The sequence below is a fragment of the Emys orbicularis genome, chromosome 4, assembly GCF_028017835.1.
Source record: "Emys orbicularis isolate rEmyOrb1 chromosome 4, rEmyOrb1.hap1, whole genome shotgun sequence".
Classification (NCBI taxonomy): domain Eukaryota; kingdom Metazoa; phylum Chordata; order Testudines; family Emydidae; genus Emys; species Emys orbicularis.
The window spans coordinates 94308003-94333524 of NC_088686.1; the positions used below are offsets into that span (position 1 = coordinate 94308003).

The 25522-nt window shown below is 40.9% G+C and overlaps 1 protein-coding gene across 2 annotated transcripts in view; it reads right to left on the minus strand.

Annotated features, from left to right (window-relative positions):
• The window catches only part of IMMP1L (inner mitochondrial membrane peptidase subunit 1), a 73383-nt gene that overhangs the window by 11145 nt on the left and 36716 nt on the right, over positions 1–25522 (minus strand). Inside the window, exons 3-6 of one of the 2 annotated variants that reach the window (XM_065403754.1) lie at positions 20040–20196; positions 19735–19868; positions 18806–18894; positions 17374–17500 (exon numbers count right to left, since the gene is read on the minus strand). In XM_065403754.1, coding sequence (XP_065259826.1) covers positions 17374–17500; positions 18806–18894; positions 19735–19839 — 321 coding nt within the window. In that variant the 5' untranslated portion in view covers positions 19840–19868; positions 20040–20196. The remainder of the gene's footprint in view (positions 1–17373; positions 17501–18805; positions 18895–19734; positions 19869–20039; positions 20197–25522) is intronic. The other variant, XM_065403755.1, reaches the window with a different exon arrangement.

Sequence of the window (25522 nt, forward strand, 5' to 3'; positions counted from 1 at the left end):
GACCTGAAAAAGAGTTCTGTATAAGCTTGAAAGCTTGTCTCACCAACATCTCCCCCACCTTGTCTTTTTAATCAATCCTTAGTCATGCACAGTTCTGAAACTGTCTCACATCCTAGGCAGTGATATTGTCTGATCATCAGGACACAAATAGCCCCTCTCTTCCACCTTGCTTCACCTGACACATGGCAAAGCAGAGAGCTAAGCATTCATTAGCAAGATAACAGGTAGGGGTTGGTGGGATCAGGATTCCAGGACTTGCAGAACAACTATGCACAAACATCTGCAGCCATTCACCTCTTCATGTGCGTCTGAGCAGAAATTATCTCAACTCCGGCCCATTTGTTTCCTATATGGTGCTATAAATGTGCTTCACTGGTATCACAGTTTGCATACTAGAGAGCATATTTGCAATGAAGAATAGTCTTACACCATGAAATACACAATTTTGGTAACTTTTACAAATCCTGATGGAAAGCATGACAGAACTCTGCATATCAAAAACTGACTTTAAAGTATTGTCAAAATTATTACATCTAAAAATAATACAGTATGATACCTTTATATGGTGTGTGTCCATCATCTAGGCACCTCACTACAATCAAGAATTAAGACAGGCCACAATCAATAATTTTTTAAAAAGTTGTTTATGCCCCTTTAAAATAAAAGCTAAAGCCCCAGTCCTCCAAAGACTTATGCAGATGCTTAACTTTACACTCTGAGTCAATCAATTAATTCCATGGGATTATTCAAAGTGCATAAAGTTATGTATGTGCATAAATCTTTGCAGGATCAGGACCTTTGGCCTTCCTAATGTTAGAAGGCAGGGCATTCCAAAGCTCTTTAGCAAAAATATGGCTTTGCTCATTCTAGACTATACTTTCAATACCAAAAGTGTAGTACCTTTCTTACCAAAGGGTCAAGGAGATATATAAGGCAAGAGAAGATCAGCAAGATATTGGGACCAAATCTACTGAAAGCTTTACATTTTAACAGCAGATTATCAAAACTGACCTATACAGACAGCTAGTGTAGAAGACAAAGCAATAGGTAGACTAGACTCTCCTTCTGTACATCCATGACAGAAGTCACACTGCTGCATTCTGCACTCACTGCAGGTGGTGGATCAGCAGCTTAGCCTTCTATGACAAAATTAATTATATCTAAATGCAGAACCAAAAATCCCTACTGTTAAATTCACATTTATCCTTGGAACAAGACTGTGATAGAGAAAATCAAACTACCTAATATCACCATTGCTAGTATTCTCTCATCTTAGGCATGGTCTACACATAAAGTTTTACTCGAATAACGATGTCAGCTCGGTATGTGATTTTTTTAACCAACACAGTTGTGCCAGAAAAGCCCTAGTACAGGTGCAATTACACCAGTATAAGGTACTTTATAGTGGCATAGCTTATTTCACTTAGGTTGTCTAGAATAAAATATACTGGTATAAGCACTTTTACACTGATATAACTACATCTACGCTAGGGGAGTTCTTTCACATTAAGTACGTTGGCATAGTTAACGTGGCAAAAGTTTTAAGTGTAAAAGGCCTTAGAGTTATACTGATTTTGTACTTCTAGAAAAGTAAGGGTTTATAATTTATGTATTTATTTTTTAGAAATGGATAAAAGTCACAAAAGGCCTGATTCTGCAGCCTTACTCACATTGAGTCATATCTTACTATTCAAGTAGTCTCCTTGACTTCAATTCTGTTTTGTGTACGAGGTGCCTGTATTGATTTCTGTGGGAATAGCTGAGGAGTAATGTGCTATGTACAACATGAACAAAGATGGAATCACCTAACATCAAAAGAATTTTAAAAAGTAACATTTATTGCCTTAGTGTATTTTCTCTATCATTTTTACGTGCATGTAAATATGCAGCAATAATTAAGTAGCTGTATTTTTTCTAAAATAAAAAGCACAGAGAATTATACACTCATGCTCTTGTGGTCTCTTCTTTCAGAATTCTACAATAGCCTGTGCTTTTCAAAGGCTGAACTTTCATAAGGTCACAGGTATTCTAATCACCTTGAGCAATATCAAAGTTTGAAATTTAAAAAGAACCCTAAATCATTCCCAGTTTTTCTTTTCAGTTCAGAGGCTTCCTTCTTGAGCTACGATAAGAGCTAATCTCAGTGCTGGACAAAAGAATAAAGTCTCTAAGTTCTCATCTATCCCTACTGAGGTCTATTTAAGTGCCTCCTACTTTGGTACAAGCAACAAATGTAATTGCTTCATTGCCTGTGGGTGTTCATTTAACAAAAAAAAGCTTTTGTGAATAAACCACAGGTGTTAACTTTCTTGATTAAAGTGAAATATGATGAAAGAACCTACAATATCAAATGACACATTTACTAAGTACTAATAAAATTTATTTATTTGATTAAGTAAATTGCATCTAATTAAGGAAAAGCATAAGATCTAAAAGATCAACAGTTCTGTTTTAGTACTGCATATTTCATGTCTCACAAATGAAAATTTATTTTTTCCTTAATCCTTTAATTATCCTATAACCTGCAGCATATATCTAACAAAGTTGGTATCAAATAGCTTAATTGGCATACTCTATTCAGACACTGTTTATCACCTAATTGCATTCATCATTCTTCTGAGTTTACAATAAAGGTTGTTCATCTTAAAGCTGCCAAGTGGCCTAAAATGACATAAATCTACTAAAAAGAACCAGAACTCAATATTTTGGAAATAAGTTTTAATCTCTACATTCATGTTATCCTTTTCCTTCTGCGCTGGAAACATCCTCACAGTAGTAACATGTGCATGAGAAGTCAATGTAAAGTAGATCTGATATCAATAATTATAAGTATAAATTCAGTTGGTTCTCTTCAGGTAATGTTATATGAGAACTGGAAACTGAAGATTTACTGAGTGACTGAACATTATTGCAGATTTGAATTATTTGAAATATTATATTTTAAGATACAGAACAGCAGCCATTTTGCCTTAAATTCATATGTATTTTTGAATATTTTATTCATTTCATTTGACACATTGAGTGGTTTTACTGCAAGAGCTGCTTATGAATAAAATATACCATTCCTAACCCACTATAAAATGGGTATTTATTTGAACACACTTCCGTGACCCTGATCTGTTCTATTATAATAAGGAACAGTGACAACGGTGCAACAATAGTATCTTTTTATTTTAGAAATTAGTTGTGGTTAAATGTGTACTCATATTGTGAATTATTTTCTCAAAATGTGAGTCATCTGATTGTTTAGGCAGAAGAACTAAGATTGTAAGTCTTGACCTATCTTTAGATTTTAATACTAAAATTCCATGTTATATCATACGACCTTCAAAAGAAACAATGTTAAATCACAGAGGCCCAGATCCTCAATGAGAGTTAGGCACCTAAAGACCTTGAGGATCTGAACCAAAGTGCACTTTGATTTATTAGTACATCTCACTGCTTATGCATAAAGTCCAATTTTGGACTTGAGATGCCCTACCAGCAAGGATTTCAGTTGCAGCATTTTTCTATATTAAAGGTGATGCTGGAAAGTTATTACAGTAAATTATGTCAAGATAATTAATTTACTATTTACTGTAAACTTTGTTTTGTCCATTGTTGATTTTAATAAATTCCATGTAGCATGCACTAATAAATTATATAAAGATCTAGGACTGTCAGCAATCTAAAAATCGCTTACTGATCAACCTTAATTTATCCCCACTTAAAGCTAATGGGGTTGTACAGGTGTCATTGAAGGCATAATCTGAAGACAGGTGTAGCTGAAGGAACACTTTGGCCTGAAAAACCTCAATTGCTGGGTAAAAGTGAACAATATGGAAATAATCCAGCTCGACTGCTAGAGACCTGTGTAGATTTGTGAGGAGGTAGGAAATTAGAAAAAACAAAACAAAAAAACAAGACCCATCTTTTTACTTGTAAATTGTGCACATTTCTAGAGGAAATAAGTGAGACAGATATAATGATTATGAAAACCCACAATGCCATTTTTACAAAGTCAACTTTTCAGACAGAATAGCATTTTAAAGTCAGGATCCTTAACTGCTCCAGAACCATTTTTCTGTAATCTTTTCCACAAGTGGCTTGAATGGGCCAAATTTTAAATCAGACACTGACAATGGATCTATAAAGTTTTTTATGAGCAAACATTTGCATACTACAAGCCCACATTCATTTGTTTTATTATTACATGTCCCTTTGTTTGAGCAATCTGTATTCACATCCAACTGCCCTTTTTTTTTTTCCAGGCAAATATCCATTTGCATATTCCAATCATGTTTTGCTTATATGGGGAAAAACTTGCCAGTGCAATTTTGGAGGCAAACTTTTAAAAAATTGGCCAACCTCTCTTTTTTAGTTGGTATTTAGTTGGTATTTTATGGCAGAAAAGTGATAGCTCTACATGTTGGAAGGAAGTTGCACAAACTTGGAGCTGTTTCAATTGGATTCTTGTTGAGACGGAAGTCAGATCAGAATAAGGGAGTCTTTAAAATATTGAAAAACATATTAATAAGTCATTTTACCCCAGGCCCAGGGCCCCACAGGGGCCCCCATGAGAATATAGTATTCTATAGTATTGCAACTTTTTTTAATGGATGGGCCCCTGAAATTGCTTTGCCCCAGGCCCCCTGAATCCTCTGGGTAGCCCTGGTTCAGAAAGTCTTTGAACATTCCACCACTGTTACGATTGCTTTGTAGTCAAGATCATTGTGGAATTCCCATCTCTGAAATATATAAGGCAGTCAGATGGAGGTCAGGAGATGCTTTCTTTCAACATCACTCTTCAGAGGTTAAGAAATAAGTCAGATTCCGACAATGGTAAATAATGCCCCAAACCTACAAACTGTTATGCATGTGCTTAACTTCGCTATCATGAGAATCATGAGTAGCCTCACTTGAATTAATGAGATTACTTATGGCAGCAATATTAAAAACATGCATAAATGTTTTCAGGTTTGGGACCTACATATAGTTAGAGATCCAGGGTGGAGAGATTTAAACCACCTGATTTTTTTAAAAAATGTTTAAATATAGTTTAGGTTTTGAATAAATACATTTGAAAATTTGCGCTACTGCAACCTTACATTAAAATTTATTATGAACTAATTTTACTTTTATTTTTTTTAAACGTACATAGGGTTTCAGATAGGATTGTACTTGGGGCAGCTAGCCCATCCCGCCAAGGCTACTTGCTATTTGTAGAGTTCTAGGTCAATCAGAACTAGCACGGGTATGTCGACCCAAACTGGAAATTACACCTCCAGCTCCACTATAGACATACCTTAGTCTCCACAAGGCAGTCATGAGCCTTGTAGAAAAAACCATAGGTAAATATTGTGACAGTGAAGGTCCAGACACCCCAGGGGCAGAACAGGAAGTCTGAACTCCAAAGAATAAGCCATTGAAGCAACTGTTTGTATACAATCCTACTCTATATAAAAATATGCCAACTACGGTCTTTTATGAAAGCTTGTCATGTTCTCAACTTGGTGGTAATTAATATCGTGACGGAGCTTTTTGCCCAGCTATAAGATTTTTGTCTCACTAGAGAAAGTCGTACTTAGCACCCACAGCCTGATAATGGTTAATCTGCATCTGAAGGTGAGCTAAAGAATATACCTTTCTCCCTAGAAGGATAATCTTTTGGGGGTCCTTATCCCTGGCCATTGACTTAGAGGATCAGGCTGCTACTAAAGGTGAGTGTGAAAAGAAATATTCAAATCTTTTAGGGAGAACTTGGTATTCGTAGTCTGCTCTTTTAGACGTTGCTGAGGTCAGTGTGGAGGGTCTGCCACAAATCTTTAGCAGGTTCGAGGATAACCTCATTTATTGGCATGGGAAAGCAGCCATGACAGACTGGATGAAAAATGTTGAATAATTTATAGAACCTTTCTTGACTGACTTCAAGGGATACGTCTGTCATTCTTTTAAGCAGGTCCTGAAAGGCCTTAAAAATCACTGTTTGTGGAGATAAAATAACCACTTCATCTGGGTGGAGAACGGGGAGATGATGTAGCCATAGCAATGGGCTGATTCTCTCATTCCTCCACAAGAGCCTCCTCCAGTTCTTAGACAAACCCTTGGTTAGATGGCTGCACTGTCTTAGGTTGTTCCTTAGGAGATGATCAATTCCTAGATCTGGGTCTAGATCAGGGGTCTCAAATACGCAGTCCCCCCCGCCCTCCCCCACCCTGCCTTCCGGCCCTGCCCCCATGCCGCTCCAGGAAGCGGCTGGAACCTGGGGAACAGGGGGGGACATTGCTGTGTGTGTTGATGTTGCTTCAGGCACCGCCCCCAGCAGCTCCCATTGGCCGCGGTTCCCCGTTCCTGGCCAATGGGAGATGCTGGGGGCGGTGCCGGAAGCAAAAGCAATACACACATCCCGGAGCGGCACGGGGGCAGGGCAGACAGGCAGGGAGGGAGCCTGCCCTGCCCGCGGTGTGCGCCGGGCCAGAGCCCGCCCCCCGAACCCCTCATGCAGCCGAACCCCCTGCCCTGAGCCCCCTGCTGTACCCTGACCCCCTGCCCTGAGCCCCCTGCCGCACCCTGCACTCCGACCCCCTGCCCTGAACCCCCTGCCGCACCCCGCACCCCTCCTGCACCCCTCCCCACTGCCCTGAGCCCCCTGCCGCACCCCTCTTGCACCCCGATCCCCTGCCCTGACCCCCTGCCGCACCCCACACCCCTCCTGCAACCCAACCACCTGCCCTGGGCCCCCTGCCGCACCCCACACCCTTCCTGCACCCCAACCCCCTTCCCTGAGCTGCCTGCCGCACCCTGCACTCCGACCCCCTGCCCTGAACCCCCTGCTGCACCCCGCACCCCTCCTGCACCCCAACCCACTGCCCTGAACCCCCTGCTGCACCCCGATCCCCTGCATCCCATAATGGGCAGGCATATGATGCCATAAAGGTGGAAATCAAGATGCTTGAAACCTCTCAAAAGCATGGGATCTATGACGAGAGGGGCTCCCTTCTTAATCCCTTTCAGGAACGAGGCTGAGACAACAAAGAGAAAATCTAGGAGAAGTGTTTCTACTGTTATGAAATGATGATGATGCAAACAAGCAGATTTTCCTCCAGAAATGATGCAGCTCTCTGAGGAGTTGTAACAGAACAAGGAAATCCAGACTCCAATGTCTCAGAAACAGATGTTGGTACTGCAGATGATAGTCATAGCAAGATTTTCATAATCTGTATCATTGGTTCTGGTATTGGAAGGGACACAGAGCAAGTAGAAACTGGAGAATCATCCAAGAGTGGGGACTCCAGATCCAGCATAACCACTATGTCCACAGAAGTTGTAAAAGCAATCTGTGTTACCAAAGTAGCAGTGTCAGTCACAGTGGATTGTTGATGTGATACCAAAGGGAAGAGCAGGATTCCAGTTTCTGAAGTGACATGGTGCCGATCCAGTTTGGAAGGAGCTGGCTTGGAAACTTAGAATGATGAGACAGACTTTTTCTTGTCTAGTACCAGGGATGGTGACCACTGTCAAGCAACATCAGAAAATCCCTGTTACTTCCTACCACAGGCAGTAGGAGCCACTCACTGACTTGAGGAGGATGGAAGGGAAAGCTCAGCAAGCTTTTGAGAAGCAAGGGGTCTCTTAGAGGCAGAAGACCTCCTAGCATAGGTTTCAAAACAGTAGACTATTCTGAGGAAGAACTTCAGAGTCTAAAACATTCCTCTCATTGACTTCACCATTAAAAACACTTTTAAACGGGCATCACAAGTTGAGCTGAGCAGAAACATTTTTCTCATCCTGCAAGCACTGAGATTTTGAAACACTTTCCCATCCTGAATCAGGACAAAAAGTCAAAACCTCAAAAAAATTTGCAAACCAAAAATCTGAAAAAACATTCAGACTGGGTCAAACATGTTTTGTTTCAGTAATTTCAAAACTTTTTTACTCACCCCCCTATAAAATAACTTACATTTCTGAACAAAAAATGGACCATTTCATTTTGAAAATGTCAAAGTAGGTTGTTTTGACAATTTTGAAACATTTTTCAAAAATGTTTTTAAACTGGAAATTCATCGAAACCATCCCTTTCCTGTGAAAAGTTTCTATGTTGATGAAATGCCCTTTTCCTATGAAAAAATGTTTTCCTGAAAAATTCCCTCTAGCTCTAGCAACAATCTGTGTACACCCATCACTCACAGACATACCTGATTCACAAGCAGGGCAGATTTTAAAGCCCAGAGATAGAGACTTAGCCATGACCTGCACCATCAATACAAAGAGTGTCAGGAAAAAAATACATTTTAAAATATTTTTTTCAAATGGGCACTAAGTAAAACATCGTACTAAAAATCAGCAACACAGAGTATCTAAAAACCCTGTCCTAATACTATTTAAGATACTAATGGGGAAGCAGACAGTGACACTGTGTAGCTCCATTAGGGTGACCAGATGTCCCGATTTTATAGGGAAAATCCCAATATTTGAGGCTTTGTCTTCTATGGGTGCCTATTACCTCCCAGCCCCTCTCCCGATTTTTCACACTTGCTCTCTGGTCACCCTAAGCTCCATCTTGCTGCAACACATAGTGACGACTAGGGCTGCTCTGCCCTTTATGCCCATGCAGGGGGCATACTCAGCTGCGAAATACACTGCTGGGTAAAAGATTCCAGGCTTGCATTCATGGGGCATATACATCTATAATGGGATCTGTATGGACAAGTTCTCAAAGAAGAACTAGTGATTTGAGGTTCTTCAATTACTGAGTGCCCAATCTGAAGCACTTTAAAGAGGCCGATTGCTAGACTGCTGAGAACTCGATCTCTGAAACTGCTCAATGTACCAACTTGAGCACCCAAACAATGATCCTAAAATCACTAACAGCGTCTTTTGAAATTTTAGGTCTCAGCAACTAATATATTGTTTACATTAACATTAAATTATTCTCAGTGTTCATATTAAAAGTGCTCACTGCATTTGACACAGACTATGTTTGAGACTTAACAGCTCTGAATAAGACCACTTCTCATATGTGTAAACATAATAAGGCACATTATCTTCAGAATTATGTTAGCTCTGGAGTTAGCTACAGGATGAAAGGCCCATGTCATCTCCGCAATGAACCTCACTTTAGCACAAAGTAAACATATTTCCCCCACATCAGCTAGAGTCACAGCATTAGCAGTGTTTTGTGATTGATTATCAGGGGAGTGTTGCTGAGAAATGGATTTGTATCTCAGCTTTTTATCACTATAACTTGCAAAAAGCAAGTTCCTTATTTACAGACCTTAGCTGTATTAAATGATATTATTAGGTACTACTTCTGTTTAAGTGACACAAGGGCTTAGCATATTGGTGGCTTATGATGTACAAGCTGTTTTACTCTGATGATTTCCCTTTCACTTTTTCAGTTTGTAAATAAGAGCTGCAGTAACCGAACATCTGGTACAAAAGAAATTAAAGCTAAGGTAAATGGCATTAAAACAAAGGCAAAAACAACAATAGGATATTCAGGATTTGAATTATAATCCTGGTTTACATATTAGAGTTTTACAAAAAGGAATTAGAAAATTTAAATCATGATTAGCTAGTGTTTTGTTATAACTTTAATAAAAAGTATTCCAAATTTTAATTGTTAACAAGCCATTTTCTTACTAACTCCCAAGATTTAGATTTTTGCAACTGAACTGAACAAATTACAAGATTATTTGTTTTATAATGCATTTAAATATCAGAAGAGTCACCTCAAATAAGCTCCATTTTTATACTTTACAAGTCAAACCACATTTTCTTATGATAAAGTAGCAAAGAATCTTTACAAGGAAGTGTTTACTGAAATCATCTACTATAATAAAGTATATTTATTTCTCTATGTATTTGTTAACACTTCCCTCTACCAATAAATGAAAGACAGTTACCAAACTACAGTACAGACCCATTTATGCGCGAATCCGCTTAACATGCGGTAGCGCCATGCCTCCCAGTGCTACCTATTTAACACGCGAGACTCCTTAACACACGGTACAAGAACTTGCTATGTAGCACTACAGATTTGCTCACTAACTCACTGACATAGAAATCGACAGGAATTGCGGAGTGGAAATGTGTTGTATGTCTTTACCGCCGACGGGGGGGAAGGGGCAGCAACGTTAAAGTGCTGCCGCAGCAGCACTTTAAGGATGGTCTTTTGCTGCAGCAGCGCTTTAACGTTGCTGCCTCTTCCCACCCCCCTCATCCCCATCGGTGGCCCTACTGGTAGGGACCCTATCAGCAGGGCCGCCGACAGGGGCAGCAAAAAGGGCAGGGACATTAAACCGTTGCCGCGGCAGCGCTGGACCGCCGATGGGGGGGGGGGGGAGGAGCAGCAACGTTAAAGCGCTGCCATGGCAAAGGACCCTGCAGCGCTTTAAGGTCCCTGCCCCTTTTGCCCCCCCCTCGGCCGCCGACGGGTGGGGGGGGTCAAAGGGAGCAGCTGCCCCGGGGCCGGCAATTTAAAGGGCCCGGGGCTCTGGAGCACCCATCGGTCTGAGGTGATACGGGACCATGCACGGTAGAAAGGGATTAGTCGGGACGAGAAGGTAAGGCAGGGTGGATCCATTGTCACATGTGGTACACTGTCATTGACTGTGCCTTCAAAAGGCCGGCTTGGCCCCTGAAGATGGCTTGGGTTGTCCTGAGCCCTAGCCAGAGGGTTGGTGCGGCCTTCTCTTGCCATTCCAATTCCTCCTTCTGGACCCATCTTGGCAGTTCTGCTGACCGAACCACTGCTGGGGCTGCGGGTGGAAGTGTTTCCACTGCACTGAAGGAGTATAGCAGCCCAGGGATCTGAAGGTGGGTCTGGAATCTTTAAGATTGTTTAGCCTTTTGTCCATCTTCTCTGAGAAGAGAGTCTCACCCTCAAAGGCAGATCTTGGATGGTTTGCTGTACCTCATAGGAGAGGCCAGAAACCTGGAGCCACGAGCCCCTTCTCACTCCAGTAGCCATAACTGGTTGCCGCATCTGCCCTATCAAGTGCCGCCTCAAGGGATGCTCTGGAGATCAGTCTCCTTTCCTCAACCAAAGGCGAAAATTCAGCGCGGCAGTCTGAGGGGAGCAACTCTGTAAATTTAGCCATCGCAGAGCAGGCATTGTAGGAGTACCTGCTGACAATGGCCCGCTGGTTGGATATTCGGAGTTGCAGTCCCCCCGTGGAGTAAACCTTTCGCCCGTCTAATTTTTTGGCGTCCCTATTCTTGGGCGAAGGGCCTTGAAATCCTTGCCTCTCCCACTGGTTAGCGGCATCCACCACCAGGGAGTCAGGCTGAGGGTGGGAATAGAGGTGTTCATAGCCCTTGGAGGGCACAAAGTACCGGAGCTCATTGCACTTGGCCGTAGGTAGCAGTGAGGCCGGGGTCTGCCAAAGGGTATTGGTCATGTCCATGATTTTCTTTATCAGCGGTAAGGCGATATGGGCAGGGCTGGGCAGGGCCTCATCTGGTGAGGAGAAGGAGAGCACCAGTGGAGGTGATTGTTCCCTACCGTTCCCACCCAAGGGATCTCTTCACCCTGTGGGAACTGCAGTAAGTTGGCCTGGTCCCGGTGCTGTGACAGGCATGGGTGTCGGTGCTGACGTTGGGCCCCACACTAGTGCCGGTGCCTAGTGGAGCATGTGCGCTGGGGTTCCTGTAGGCACCATCGCAGCCAGCGCCAATGACGGAGGCGGTGTCGAGGGTGCGCCGTAGCCGCAATCAGGGCCGCTAATTCCTCCGGTGCCGAAGTGGTCGATGTCAGTGCCGCAGTCGGTGCCGGTGTTAACGACTGAGGCACTGGCTCCAGTGCCAATCGTGGCGGAATGAACGTCGCAGATGCCACTGATGCTGCACCCAAGCGGAACCCCTGTCTGTGACCCCGGGCTTGATGGAAAGCCCACGAAGTCCAAAAGGGCCACTGCGGTGGATTTTGCCATTGAGGGGCCCACTGCATTGGGTGGGACTGCCTATGGTGCCATGAGGAGGATCTTCTGCTCCTGCTATAGTCGGAGCGGTATGAGTCCGACTCCGAGTAGGAGAACCAGAGTGGCGCTGCTCCTCTCAAGGTAGAGCGTCGAGAAGCATAGAACCAACTGCGCTCCCTGGATGGCGGTGCTGGAGTAGAAGGGTGCCAAGGTGATGAGGATCAGCGTGCCATCATCGCCAGCTTTCCCTTTGACTGCACGGGGTGCCGGGATGGAACCTGCGGTGCCAAGACACTCTTCTGTCTTGGCGGCGAGAACAGCACCGTGAGCCTTATTAGGTCCTTCACCGCCTCGAAAGTCTCTGGGGTGGACGGAAATGGTAGGATGGGTGTGGTGAGCAAGACAGGCCCGGACTTGACTGCCTTGCTTGGGCAGGCGTCAACATGGCCCCACTCTGAGTCCCTGAGCCGTGGCCTGACTGAGGTGCCACTGGTGGCTGGTCCATGGGTCTTGCTGAGGGAGATCAGCCTCTCTCCAACCTCTTTTTCTTCTACGCCGGCGATTGGGACAGGTGCCGAAGGCTGGAATGTCCCCAAGAGGCTCCATGACCGTGCTGAGCTTCCTTGCCAGCATCTTTCTTTGGCGCTGGATCCTTCAAAGACAGCGCCGGAGTGCTTCGCGCCGAAGATAACATGCTGGGAGCAGGATCCCTGGCGCCTGGATCCGACTGAGGTCAGAGAGCTGCCTCCATAAGGAGAATTTTGAGACGCTACTCCCTCTACTGAATGGTTCTCGGTCGGAATTCTCGGTCTTTCTGGTGACCTTCATCCAGGCACCGTAAGCAGGAGATGTGGGGGTCACTTTTTGGCATGCGCTTCACGCAAATCTGGCAAGTCTTAAAGCCTGGGGATCGTGGCATGCCCCGGTAACAAATGTGAGGGGGAATGGTGGGGGGGTGGGAGGGAACCACCCCTATCTGAAACTTATCAAGAACTACTAAACGATACTAACTACTGGAAACTAACTATGTACAGGATATAAAGCACTGCTAATCCACTTGCTGAAGCAAGAGAAGAGCAAGGGGAAGTTCCAGCTACTGTCACTGATGGTAAGAAGGAACTGAGGGGGTGTAGGGGCAGCAGGGCTCTATAATGGGCGCCATGAAGGCACGACTCCAAGGGACGCCCAGGCTGACCCTACAGTTGCTGCTAGGGGAAAAATCTTCCGGCTACTGTGCACGTGTGTATGCACACACCTGACTGGAATTGACATGAACAAGCACTCAAAGAAGAATATATATACACCCACATTCTTAAAAAAATTTTAATGGTAAGATGTATCCTGGTGTCAAAGCCAGCCAGCTCAGAAACATACTTGTGATCGGTATATTTTCAGAAAGAAATGCCCCTGTAAATCTGTTTTTCTTTCATGATAAGAGGCAAAGTGCAGCCTTGGATAGTTCACCCTTTAAAAATGGTTTTAAAAATCATTTTACTAAAACATTCTCATATCAGTAAACTAAATGGAATTTTTTTTAATACAATAATAAAGCTGAGTGTTTTAGAGCATGTAGAAGTCAGGAAATCTAGAAGCTAGGAGTCCTACAGCAATATTAAAGATCTTATTTGATCCTGTATTGAATTTGAGACTGAGGGCAACATTCAGTGACAGTGTGCTTCAGAGGGTATTGCAGTTATGTCCATAATTAAAGAATATCATGTCAAATATAGCATTATGACGTCAGTGCAATGATCAAGTAGGAGAAACTAGATTGTGAGGGGGAAAACTTTTATTCAAATACAAATATAACATAGAAAAATGCTGGCTAAGCAAATTATCGTGTCTAAAATTCTATTGTAAAATTCTCAGTGAGAAACTTTTCTAATGTTAAATAAATCACTGTTTACAGGTGATGATGGGTGGACTTTTAGAGTACTGGAGCAAATGGCTCTAGTGTTCATACAAATACACTGAAAAGCAAAAATAAAAATTCAGTTATGTCCAGAAATAGATGATGAATATGGATTACTCTACACAGAAATAAATGTTTCCACTTACACTAACATCTTTTTGCAATTGTTAAGCCTTTTTGATACTTTGAGTCTCTGAACATAACCCAGAATGCCACCATTCTGTGACATCAAATATCATCTGTTACAGTGAGACTTCTAGTAGTTGATGTCATAATGCTGACATTCTGGAATGTCTTCACAGAACCAAGTAGTAGAAACAGGGCGAGAAGGATTTCATTGTGGGGCAATTCAACGCATATTTGTGGACTTTCACTCAGTTTTCATTTTAACTTTCCAGTTCATCTTTAAGATCTGTAGCTGTCTGGTTATACTGTTGTTTGCTCTCTCTCATTTGTAAAAATTTAAAATTAGCTACATATTTAACAAGGATTAACATGCCATGACCCAATTTCACTGCATCGTAAGTGTTGATATTCTTTACAACTATGCATTTGTCCAAATATCTGAAATTTTGTGAATAGTCTATTTCCTGCCAGACTCAATTTATAGCTAAAAAGAAACTTCTAAATCTTAAATTCAATAATTTAAGAAAATGCCTGGGAAAAGAGAAAACGCCATTACTATGAAAAAAATATGAATGCTGGTTTAAGATCACTAACACCACAAGTACTCTGGTGGATGGGATGGGACGGGGAGGTGTAGGAGCCTGGCAATTCATAATATGGACATGGCTTGAGAATCTGGCAAACAAGGATGATTTTTTTTGTTTTAGTCAACTTGATTTATGATACATTTTTGATGGAATTTGTATTAAAGAAGGTAAAATACTCGTTTGCAATGCTTGAACATGCCAAAGGGGAAATGAACAAGGAAGGAAAATAGACTTTTTCAAACTATAGATTCACTCTTCTGATGGGGTGCCATCTTGTGATCAGCAGCTATCTTCCTCTCTTTTCTTCCCTCCATTTCTCAAAGAAGCACTGTTTTTAAAGTGATAGCAGTGCCTAATAATAAAGGATCCCATACCCTCCTCCCCATTTACACACAGAAGTGAATTCAAGAATAAATTTAGGGAGGGTAGTAGAACTAGATTTTAGAACACACTTAGGTTTTAGGTCCCAGGTATAGTGGTACTGATGAGCAAAGAGATCACAAGCTTAGAATCTGTAAAATATGCCAACAGTAACTTCTAGCCAGGGCCGGCGCTTCCACTAAGCGACCCTAGGTGGTCGCCTAGGGCGGCAGGATTTTGGGGGCGGCATTTTGCCGTCCTCTGTGGAAATTCGGCGGCAGGGGGTCCTTTCGCTCCAGGTCTTCGGCGGAAATTCGGCGGCGGGTCCTTCACTCACTCCGGGATCCGCCGCTGAAGTGCCCCGGAGACGCGGAGCGGAAGGACTCCCGCTGCCGAATGCTCAGAGGAGGAGCGCTGCCGCCTAGGGCGGCAAAAACCCTGGCGCCGCTCCTGCTTCGAGCTGATGCAAGCTGAACACAATTCCTACAGAAATGGATAGGAGGACATTTCTTTCTGGCTCACAGAATCAGCAGCTTCCTAGAAGCAACTGAAGTCTCAACTGTGATAAAGATGCTACACAGATCCTACTGGTATCAGATAGTGTCTCTACTAACTGAGTAAGCTTACTATAATATCTAGCCACTAGTTGGTGGACACCAGAATCAAAGAAAGGGGGGGGGGGAAGGTACTAATTTGCTCAATCCTTAGTATTTCTTGCTTCGCAAGTCACTCAATGTGTCATGACTCCCCCCAACAAACACGCTTACAAACAGTTTAGCCAAAAACAAGGTTAAGTGCTGCAAAGCCTGGCCCCATAAAAGGAGAAAAAGTAGTACATTTTAATAAGAATAAAAACACCGTCACACTGGACTATTTATTGCGAATTATTAAAATACTGTAAGGTTATGTTAACATTTTCCTGTGAAATGAATTTGGCAGTCTAACAAAAACAACATATATTCAACATGATTAATAGTCTTTGCTCATTAAAGAGTTTATGACTGAATGTACTGATCGTATATTCAATCATAGCCTAATACAACATACATACAATACATACGCACATAGCCTAATACAACAAACTGAGAGGTACCAAAGTACAGTACACTTACCAGGATAAATTTTAAAAGTTCAAATATATTAATGTATAATATATGTAACATAAAAAGGTATTAGGTAAACTATTGACTACTTTTGAGATCTATCTTCAGTGGAAGTTGAGTTTACTAATCACCTCACAGGATCAGGCCCTTAGTCTCAGAAAACATTGTTCACTATAATTTATGGGATAAAGGAGAATGGTGTCTTACCTGTGAATTTTCTTTATAAAACCTTCCAGGTCAGAGAGACAGTCTTTTCAGTGAGTGTTCCTGTCTCCATAGCAACTGAAGACGGACCAAATCTTTGCTCTGAGCCCAGGCTTTGGACTGCCCTCCAAGAAGAATATTCTAGAATAATAGTATTTTTCAGCTATGGACACTAACGAGATATAAGTTTTAAAGTGCTATTCAACTCAAATTATTTACAGCAGAGCCTTGCAATGAAGTTTAAGGATTTCCTAGGAGAACATGCTAGTTGGGAAATGGTGTGAGCAATGGGGAACATTTCTTGCCCTTCTTCTTCCTGTTGCTGTCTCAGACAAAGTGCTTTTTCAGAAAACTAAATGGAAAAAAAAATAGTAGTTTTGCAGCAAAACTCCTCGAAGCCAATGAGAAACCGGTGTGAAATTTAGTCAAAGTTCTTTTCAAAATACTGAGAAAATACTGCTATAAAAGGGAGTCCTTGAGTCTGCCATCTGTACATTTGGAGGCAGAAAATTCTGGAAAGTTCTTCCAGAAAGGCAGTTCCAAGCAAAGAACAGAGTAAAGATCTGGTCTGCCTCCAGTTGCTATAGATATGGAGGACCACCACTCAAATTATGCTGGAATGCTCAGGAACAGTGTTCCAGCCCTTTTTGGAGGAGCTGGAATAGCATTCCAGTACTTCTGACCCTGCTCCTCACTCCAGAAAGAGAAAGAAACAGCCATCTCTCCTTCTGAAGTGGGCCTGGAAGTGGAAGAGATGGAAGAGGCAGAGATAACATCTCCTTCATGCTGCCTCCTCAAACTCTTCCACTTCTGGGCCCACTCTGCAAGGAGAAGTGGTGGCTCAGTAACCTGCAGCTGAGAGCCATGTTGAGGGAGTCCCCCTCGGTTCCCCTTGGTTACTGAGCCGTCATCTCTCCTTCCACAGCGGGGAGCTGGCAGTTCCAGCACTTCATTTTTTTAGGACTCAAGCACTATGGAAGATGCCGATTGTGAAGACTGACTGACATACAGTGAACAAGAATGCACATTAAGAATAAAATTTCATAAGAAAAGTCAGCTACACATCATCAAGAATTATCAATATTTAAATATGAAGTTTTGAAGAAACTTCAACTTTAATAATGTTGACTGCATATTAAGTAATTCTTGATATGATTTACAAAAGAGAAAGGTATACTTACATAACTGTGACTCTTACGGAAATCTGAAGGACTGCTTATACAGACTTTGTCTCCTTCCAAGCCAATTACTCTTTTACAGATATTTGATTTGGGGTCATTTGGGCTTTTTGCAATTACAATATCACCTCTGGGGAACAAATTGTAAAGAAATGTCAGTATAGAACAATCTTTGAATGAATATATACACAACTAATAATTACATATTTTTTCAATTAAATGAATATTATTTTGTGTTGAGAACCACTGCCTATAATCTCCATTTTTTCCATGACAATTCAGCTAAAAGGACCAATTATTCTATATATGTTTTAAAAAGCACATTTGAAGAGATTGAATTTATAGTACTTGAATAACAAAAATACAGCTGATCGTCATCTTACAATGCCCTGAACAAGTAAAAACCATTTACATCAGTGTGTTTGCTGCCTACTATACACAGATCAGCCTCCAGTTTCTTGTATACACACCAACCTTCTTCAAATCCTCTACAAAACCCTCTTCTTTCAGGAAACCTTCCAATGTCTATTTCTAAGAGTCTGTTATCCCCTACACTACTTCTGTTTACCCTATCATCCCTTAGTTAGAATCATAGAATATCAGGATTGGAAGGGACCTCAGGAGGTCATCTAGTCCAACCCCCTGCTCAAAGCAGGACCATTCCCCAACTAAATCATCCCAGCCAGGGCTTTGTCAAGCCTGACCTTAAAAACCTCTAAGGAAGGAGGTTCCATCACCTCCCTAGGTAACCCATTCCAATGCTTCACCACCCTCCTAGTGAAAAAGTTTTTCCTAATATCCAACCTAAACCTTCCCCACTGCAAGTTGAGACCATTACTCCTTGTTCTGCATGTGTTAGATTGTAAACTACAATAGTCAGGGAAAGGGCTTTGTTTTTTATGTGGCTAACGACCACTATGTACACATGCAGTGCTCCATAAAATAATAAGGTGGCATGGGGACAATATAATAAATGGTACTTTCATCATTTCTGGTGAGAAGCTCTCCCTTAACTTCCTGCCTGGAAACAACAATACTAGCAGCTCCACATATAGGACAAGATAAATGGAAAATAGGAAGTCTTATTCAGTGTGATGGTCGTGTGAGAAACATGGTGGGAAGGACATAAGGGATTTTCAGTCTTTTGGCCAAAATTCCAAAAGTGACATGCACTACGTCCCAGGAGAACTCTGAGTGAAGTAATTTTGTATTGTGAGACTAAAAGCAAAACTTTTAATCTGTCTTCTCTTCTAGAAATAAAGTGAAATGAGACTGGCACTTACAAAAACAAATTAAAAGAAGATGAATACAGGAAAAAAGACAAGAGACAGTTAGTTGCCATAGGAAATACATTGGAAAAGCAATAGACAGAGAGATATTCATTATCATGACAAACTTTAGAAAACTAAACATTAATCTAAACAAAGCAACATACTTCTGAATGCAATAAAAATGGCGGCTAAGATTCTCCGAAAAGACAATGTCAGAATTTTGAATTGTTGGTTCCATTGAAGGTCCAGAACACTGTAAATTAAAAACAAAAAACAAAAAACAAACCACTATTTGCGAAATATTTTAACTTGCATAATACTTAAGAGATTAAATTATTTGCAAACAAGTCACCAAAAAGCTATAATTTGGGGGGAAACAATAGACTAGTTCTTTAGGTGTGGCCAAGGAGTATGAGACACATTTGAAAAGGGAATGTATAAAGGTTCCTTTTGAGCTCCCACAACTTAAGTGTTATGGAAATATCAATACATTGTGCATCAGTCTACTCTGATCTCCAAAAAGATTGCTCTATAGTGCACCAGCTGCCAACAATCCCAAAAGGCCATTACAGCAGCCAAGGATCATCAGGAAGTTGTGGGGAGAATCTGCAGGGTCTTCCCGCCTTGCTCCTTTCCTCAGCCATTATGAGAGGGAGTGGCAAAGAAGTTGTGACAGTAGCTCTACAATATCAACCACCACCAATTTCTGGGGTGCCAGGTTTACTAGGTTTAGTGCTGGTAGCGCTAAGAGCAGGATTGGGAAAAAATGCTTTTTTAAAGAGCTATTTGTGGTCCCAACTTTCTGCAAGGTGCTCAATGCCTTTAACTGTCATTGGCTTCAGTGGAACTTGAGGAGCTAAGTACTTTGCAATATTAGGCCTGTAATGAGGCCAACTCCTGCAGCCAGGAAGTGGCTGTTCAGTTAATCCAAAACAAAAACCAACCAAACAAAACTGGACACTAATAGACTTAGAAGTTGTATCCGCAGAAATTAAGTATGATGTTAAAATGCTGATACTACTAAAACTTTTCACTATTATAATAAAGTTCTGATTAAACCCATTATCCTTATTAGCATGAAAATAAATATTACCACAACAATTCCTCCAAGGTACTCAAAGGCACAGTGTGCTATGCATCCATATTGAATGGTATACCCCAGAAGTCGAAAGGTTTTTCCCATGACATCTCGAAGCATAGCACAGTGTTACTGTTGTGCAGCTGGCCCTAAAGGGTATTAATAAAAGGTACATAATTAGTCAATACGCTTTTTAAAAAAAAAACATGCTGTATTTGCTCAATATGTTCTATTTTTAAAAAGGAAGCCATATGTAATATTTCCAAATTAATGAGAAGACAAAGAGCAAATTATTAGAAATAATGGAAATATTAACTCACTGAGATGAACAGCACTTGTGGTTTCGAATAGTGTGCTGTTTGAGCTATAATCCCAACAGTGTGTGGATAATACACAGCTCTATGACTATTTCACTCGATGAAGAAAGTGCAGTTGACTGATATGCCCAGCATATAACTGAAATGGTCCGGATGAGAACTGAAATAAGGGAAAGCTGGTTAGGCATGGGGAAGTAATAGCTGGAAATGACAGAGAATTTCTGCTCCCTGGGCTGCGGCTTTTGTTACACAAGATTGCAGCTAAGGTTTCTTGCTGGATGTCCAGATACCACTGGTTAAAAGTATACTTTCTATCTGTACTTAACTGGAAGGTTGTGATCATTCCGTTTAGATGTGGAACTTGGCACAGTTATTTTTTGCCTCTCTCGCCTGGATACTGGATTTCAGCAAAGCACTTCATTGGGGGCTACACCTGAAAACCATTTGTAAACTTCAGCTGGTGCAGAAGTGGCAGCCCACAGGGAACATATTACATCTGACCCAAGAGGCTGCCATGATGCAATTCAAAGTATTGGTTCTGATCTAAAAAGCCTTAGTGATTTGAGTTCTGCATAAGCTAAAGACCAGCTCTCTCTTCACATACTACCCCAGCTAAAAGATTTGAGAATACAGTATTTCTTGTTTTATGTCTGGGGTAGAATGGACTCACTGCCAAAGACTGCAGAGGAGAAGCACATAGAAGGGGCAGTTTCAGCTATCATTTTTCTGGGAAGGAGTTTTTGTTTTGTTCTACTCTGGTCCATGTTCAGAAGCTCTACTGAGACCTGGAAGTAAGATGGTGCCTCAGCAGAGACAAACCATCTTCTTTCAGTGAGAACTGGAGAAGCCTGCAATTCAGGAGAGGAGGTGGTGGTACTGGGCATAAAATCTCTCCTTCTGGATTGGCTGTCACTTGGATTACTAGCAGATGAGGACTCACCAGTCATCCATATAGGTGGCATCCACCACATAGAATGAATTTAGGAGATAAGAGAGTACCAATGTATCAGAGAGGGGATATATCAGGGGTCTCAAACATGCGGCCTGCGGGCCGCATGCAGCCCACAGAGTTATTTCCTGCAGCCCATCATAGGTGCTGACTCCACCAGCAGCCAAACTCCCCTCACCCCCCGCCCCTCTCCTCCCCAGCGTGCCATGTCCCGGCTCCTCTGCCTACCTCCCAGTGCTTCCTGCCACCAAACAGCTGTTTGGCAGCACTTAGGACTTTCCAGGAGGGAGGGGGGAGGAGCGGGGATGCGGCGCACTCAGGGGAGGAGGCAGAGAAGAAGCGGGGACGGGATTTGGGGAAGGGGTTGAAATGGGGGCGGGGCCTCATGGACTAGACAAGCAGTCTGAGGTATGAAGTTCAGCATGTATTATTCTTTGCTGTGAGTAGTTGGGAAGAATGTTTGTTAAAAGTGGCAACATATGTTGTATGAATAGTTACTTTAAAAAGTTCCTGCCATTACAGCTATGTTGACAGACTGTTATATCATCATCAGTGTTACTGACCACATAAGGAATAGTTACAGGTGTTTATATTTTATTAAAACCCCTCTTCATATTACAGTTTTTAAAAAGTTACTACTTTCACTTTTAATAGCATACTGTATTACTCTTCTATATTACTCTTCTTTTTTTCACGTTTGACTACACTTTTCTATCATTGTATGAAAAGATTTCAGTGATGCGGCCCTCGGGCCAATGTACTAGTCCTCATGTGGCCCTCGTGGTGATTTGAGTTTGAGATCCCTGGGATATATTTATTCACTTTATTAAAATTAGTGGTGTGTTGTAAGTGGTATTTTTCACAATCCAGCAAAGCATTTAAGCACATGCTTAAATTCTTTGTTGAATCAGGACCTAACAGCTAACTTTCACTATAAAATGCTTATTTCTCAGCTAAAATGAACTTTATGTTGGCTACCATGAAATATTTTCTACCACCTTACTAAAGGACATCTGTGTCTTGTGTAACTTCTTAGGGCTCTATCCTACAAGGTGTTGAATATCTCTTGAAAAGTAATTGGTGCCCTCAGATCTGAAGTCAAAACAAGAGTTCGGAACTTTAGACTGTAAGCTCTTTGAAACAGGGAATGGGTCTGATTTTATGTTTTAAAAGCAGTCTGTAAGATTATGATAGTATATTAACATAATACTGATGTGATATTTTAATCAAATAAAGAGATTGTGTCTTAACCACAGTTCTTTTTCATATGCTGGTATTACATTTTAGTTTTAATAAGAAACACTTCACAACCACAGAGAGAATTGTTTTTGTTAGCAATGACAAAGATTTATATAGCCCAATTCACCACAGGAGTTATACTGGCAGAAAACTGCAATAATGCAGTGGTCAATCTGTCCTTTAAAGGTGACTTCAGTGGATACACTGCACTGCAAAAAACCACCGGTGGCAGCAGGTCTCAGAGCCTGGGTCTACAGACTCGCACTAGAGCTTGGGCTCTGAAACCTAGAAAGGGGGACAGATCTCAGATTCTGAGCTCCAGTCCAAGTATGAATGCCTACGCTGTTACTTTCAGTACCGTAGTGCAAGCCCAAGTCTGTAAGCCCAGGCTCTGAGACTCACTGCCACAGTTTTGGTTTTGTTTTCTGCCGTGTACACATACCCAGAAGGACCATTCACATGAGTAAGGGTTTCCATGACTAGACCTAATATGAGGGAGAATGCATCAGTCTCACTGGAAAAAAGCACCCCACACTTGTTAACAGAGGCTTTATTTAGACACCAGGAAAATAATAAAATTGTGGATATGAAGAAAATTGAGAATCCTGAAGTTTTTGGGTGTGTCCATATTTTTGGTGCATTGTTCAATATAGTATTATCTAAATTCTAAGTTTTCCAGAGTTCCTATTTAAGTAAATAAGAAAGCCTATTATGATAAACTAGAATTATAGAAATTTAAGGTGTTAACCAAAATACAGACAACACTATGTAAACAGATATTCTGCTGCTCTGTTGACCCAGCCTTTCAAGAAAATTCTAGTCAAACCAGGAGAGAAAGTGACAACTTTTAAGCCTAATTAGAAACATTGAAATGTAATTATGGTAACATGTACATTTCTTTCCCACCCCACTCTTCCCAAAATTATCAAGGAAACAGATTTAAAAATATTAAGTTAATGCAGCGTGAAGGTTCCACAGGTAAATTTATTTCAAACAAACAAACAAACAAACAAACAAACAAACAAGAAATAGAGGCTTCTACAGGAACATTAACTCAACCAAACTCCACATTTTGGATGAAATCCTGGCCCTTTAAAGACAATGGGAGTTTTACCATTGACTTCAATCAGGCCAGGATTTCTCTCCCTCTGCTCCATGTTTGATAAAATAAAGAAAAAAAATATTATCTATCTGCATTCGGGCTTAGTTAATACTGATGTATAAATCTTCACTTCTGTATTTTATGACACTTAATTTTAAATGGGGAAATATAGGATTAAATTAACATAGGGTTAAACACTGTGTATTTTATTTGAGCAAAACTCCCATAGAAATAAATGGGAGTTTTACTTGAATAAAGATAGAACTAAAGCCTAGATTTGCTTTGTATTTAGTATTTACCTGTAAAGATACATAAAAAGCGGAATAATATCGACAAAAATATTTTTGACAATTTTTTTCTTGTAGTTTCTTATTCCGAAAGCATTTGCTTAACACCTTTCATATCAAAGATCACCATCATGGTAAACGTAAATGAGCAATGATTTAGTATACTTAATTTAGCCAGGCAAAAAATTTCACAACAGTGGAACAGAATGTAACCAAAAAGATTTCAGTCATATGGTGAAATTACCAACAAAAACTTTTTCACAACTAGTGGCTAAGACAGTGTATAAAAGGGTAGAAATTCACTAATTTATAAAGGAATCAAATCATGAAAAACCTTGTAGATAATCAAGCAAAATCTTAACATTAATTATTTGCCTAATTTGGTGCATGTAATGTCTGGAACACAGTATGTGCCAAAGACCTTGTGTAAACTGATACTTGAACAACTCCATTTTGAACTAATTGCAATTTCATTAAGAGTCATTCTGGAGACCCAGAAAGGTGACTTGGCTTTAATCAACCTAGAATATTTAAAAGTATGTACTAAAGCCTTGATTCCATAGAGAGAAAGGCTGTTAGCCTAGAAATGTTTTTAAGGTGATAAAAGGAAGACTGAGTGGTGGCAGATCGATTAGAGTCATATGACAAGTGTGAATTAATGACCACAACATTTCTAGCAAAAGTTGCAATAGCAATATTTATCTCCTACAGTAATTGCTAGAGAGGCTGCCTCAGCCAGAAGTCATCATAAAAGCCTAACAAAAATACCCCAGTGTTATTGGACTTCAGACTGATCTAATTCTGAAACATCATGTTAATATATGATTATATTAATACAGCAGAAAGACCTCAGCCACTTGTGGATGGTCTACAATAAATAACAGGTAAATCAATTTTATAAATTAAAGAATTTTTGGTTGCACTACATTAAATATAAAAATATTTAACTTTAACACTGTGGGAAATAGAAGCACACAACAGTGATAAGAGCAAAAGCAGGAGAGTAAAAAAAGAGCCAATATGTTGTGCCCCCTTCCTGATTGATAAATGGTGTAGAGTTTATTTTCAAAAGGGACTGGTAGAGAAAGACTTCTCATTACGAAAACATGGGTCTCTTGCAGAGAAACACAAAGTTCTACTGTGGGGCTACTGGCTGGGCTAGCAACTTCCAATAATTAAAAATCACAAGTGTCACTTCCCTGATCTGAGAAGAAACTTGTTTTTATTTCACCAAGCTATTACATACTTGGTAGTGTACCATACCAAGCACATGCCATAAATTTATTCTCAAAGCTTGTAAAGAACATACCTACTGAACTCCATCATCCCCTGGCTAACTCTGAATTGACCAGCAACACTTTCTGAAGTTTTCAAGGAAATAAAGAATCTGGTAAAATGGCAATTGCTCTACCTACTGCTGCAACAGCCATTATAAAATTGCCCCCTAACCAAGGGAAATGTACAGCAAGCCAAGAGGTCACAAGTTCTGTTCCCAGTTCTTTTACTGACTGGCCTTAATAATTCTCTGCACTTCACAAGATTTAAGTAAAGTCTCACTCCACTACCCCCGGAAGTAGAGAGAGATTATTACTCCTATTTCACATACAGTGTAAGAGAGGAACAGTGAATTATAGTGAAATATTCAGGACATAGGATATTCTTTACAAAGATGCCAAAATCACTTGACTGCTATAAGTATTTAAGATCATTTATGTCACAACAGTGGTAATATAGTTCAGACATAGTTATACATAGTTTTTTACAATTAATGGGATAATTTCATAGAGTTCCCTTCACTATTTTAGTCAGTAGTATATTAATTAATGAATATCAAAATAATTAAAATCCTCAAACAAAGTTTTCAGTTTAAACAGTAAGACTTCAATGAAATCTTATTTCATTTGTATAC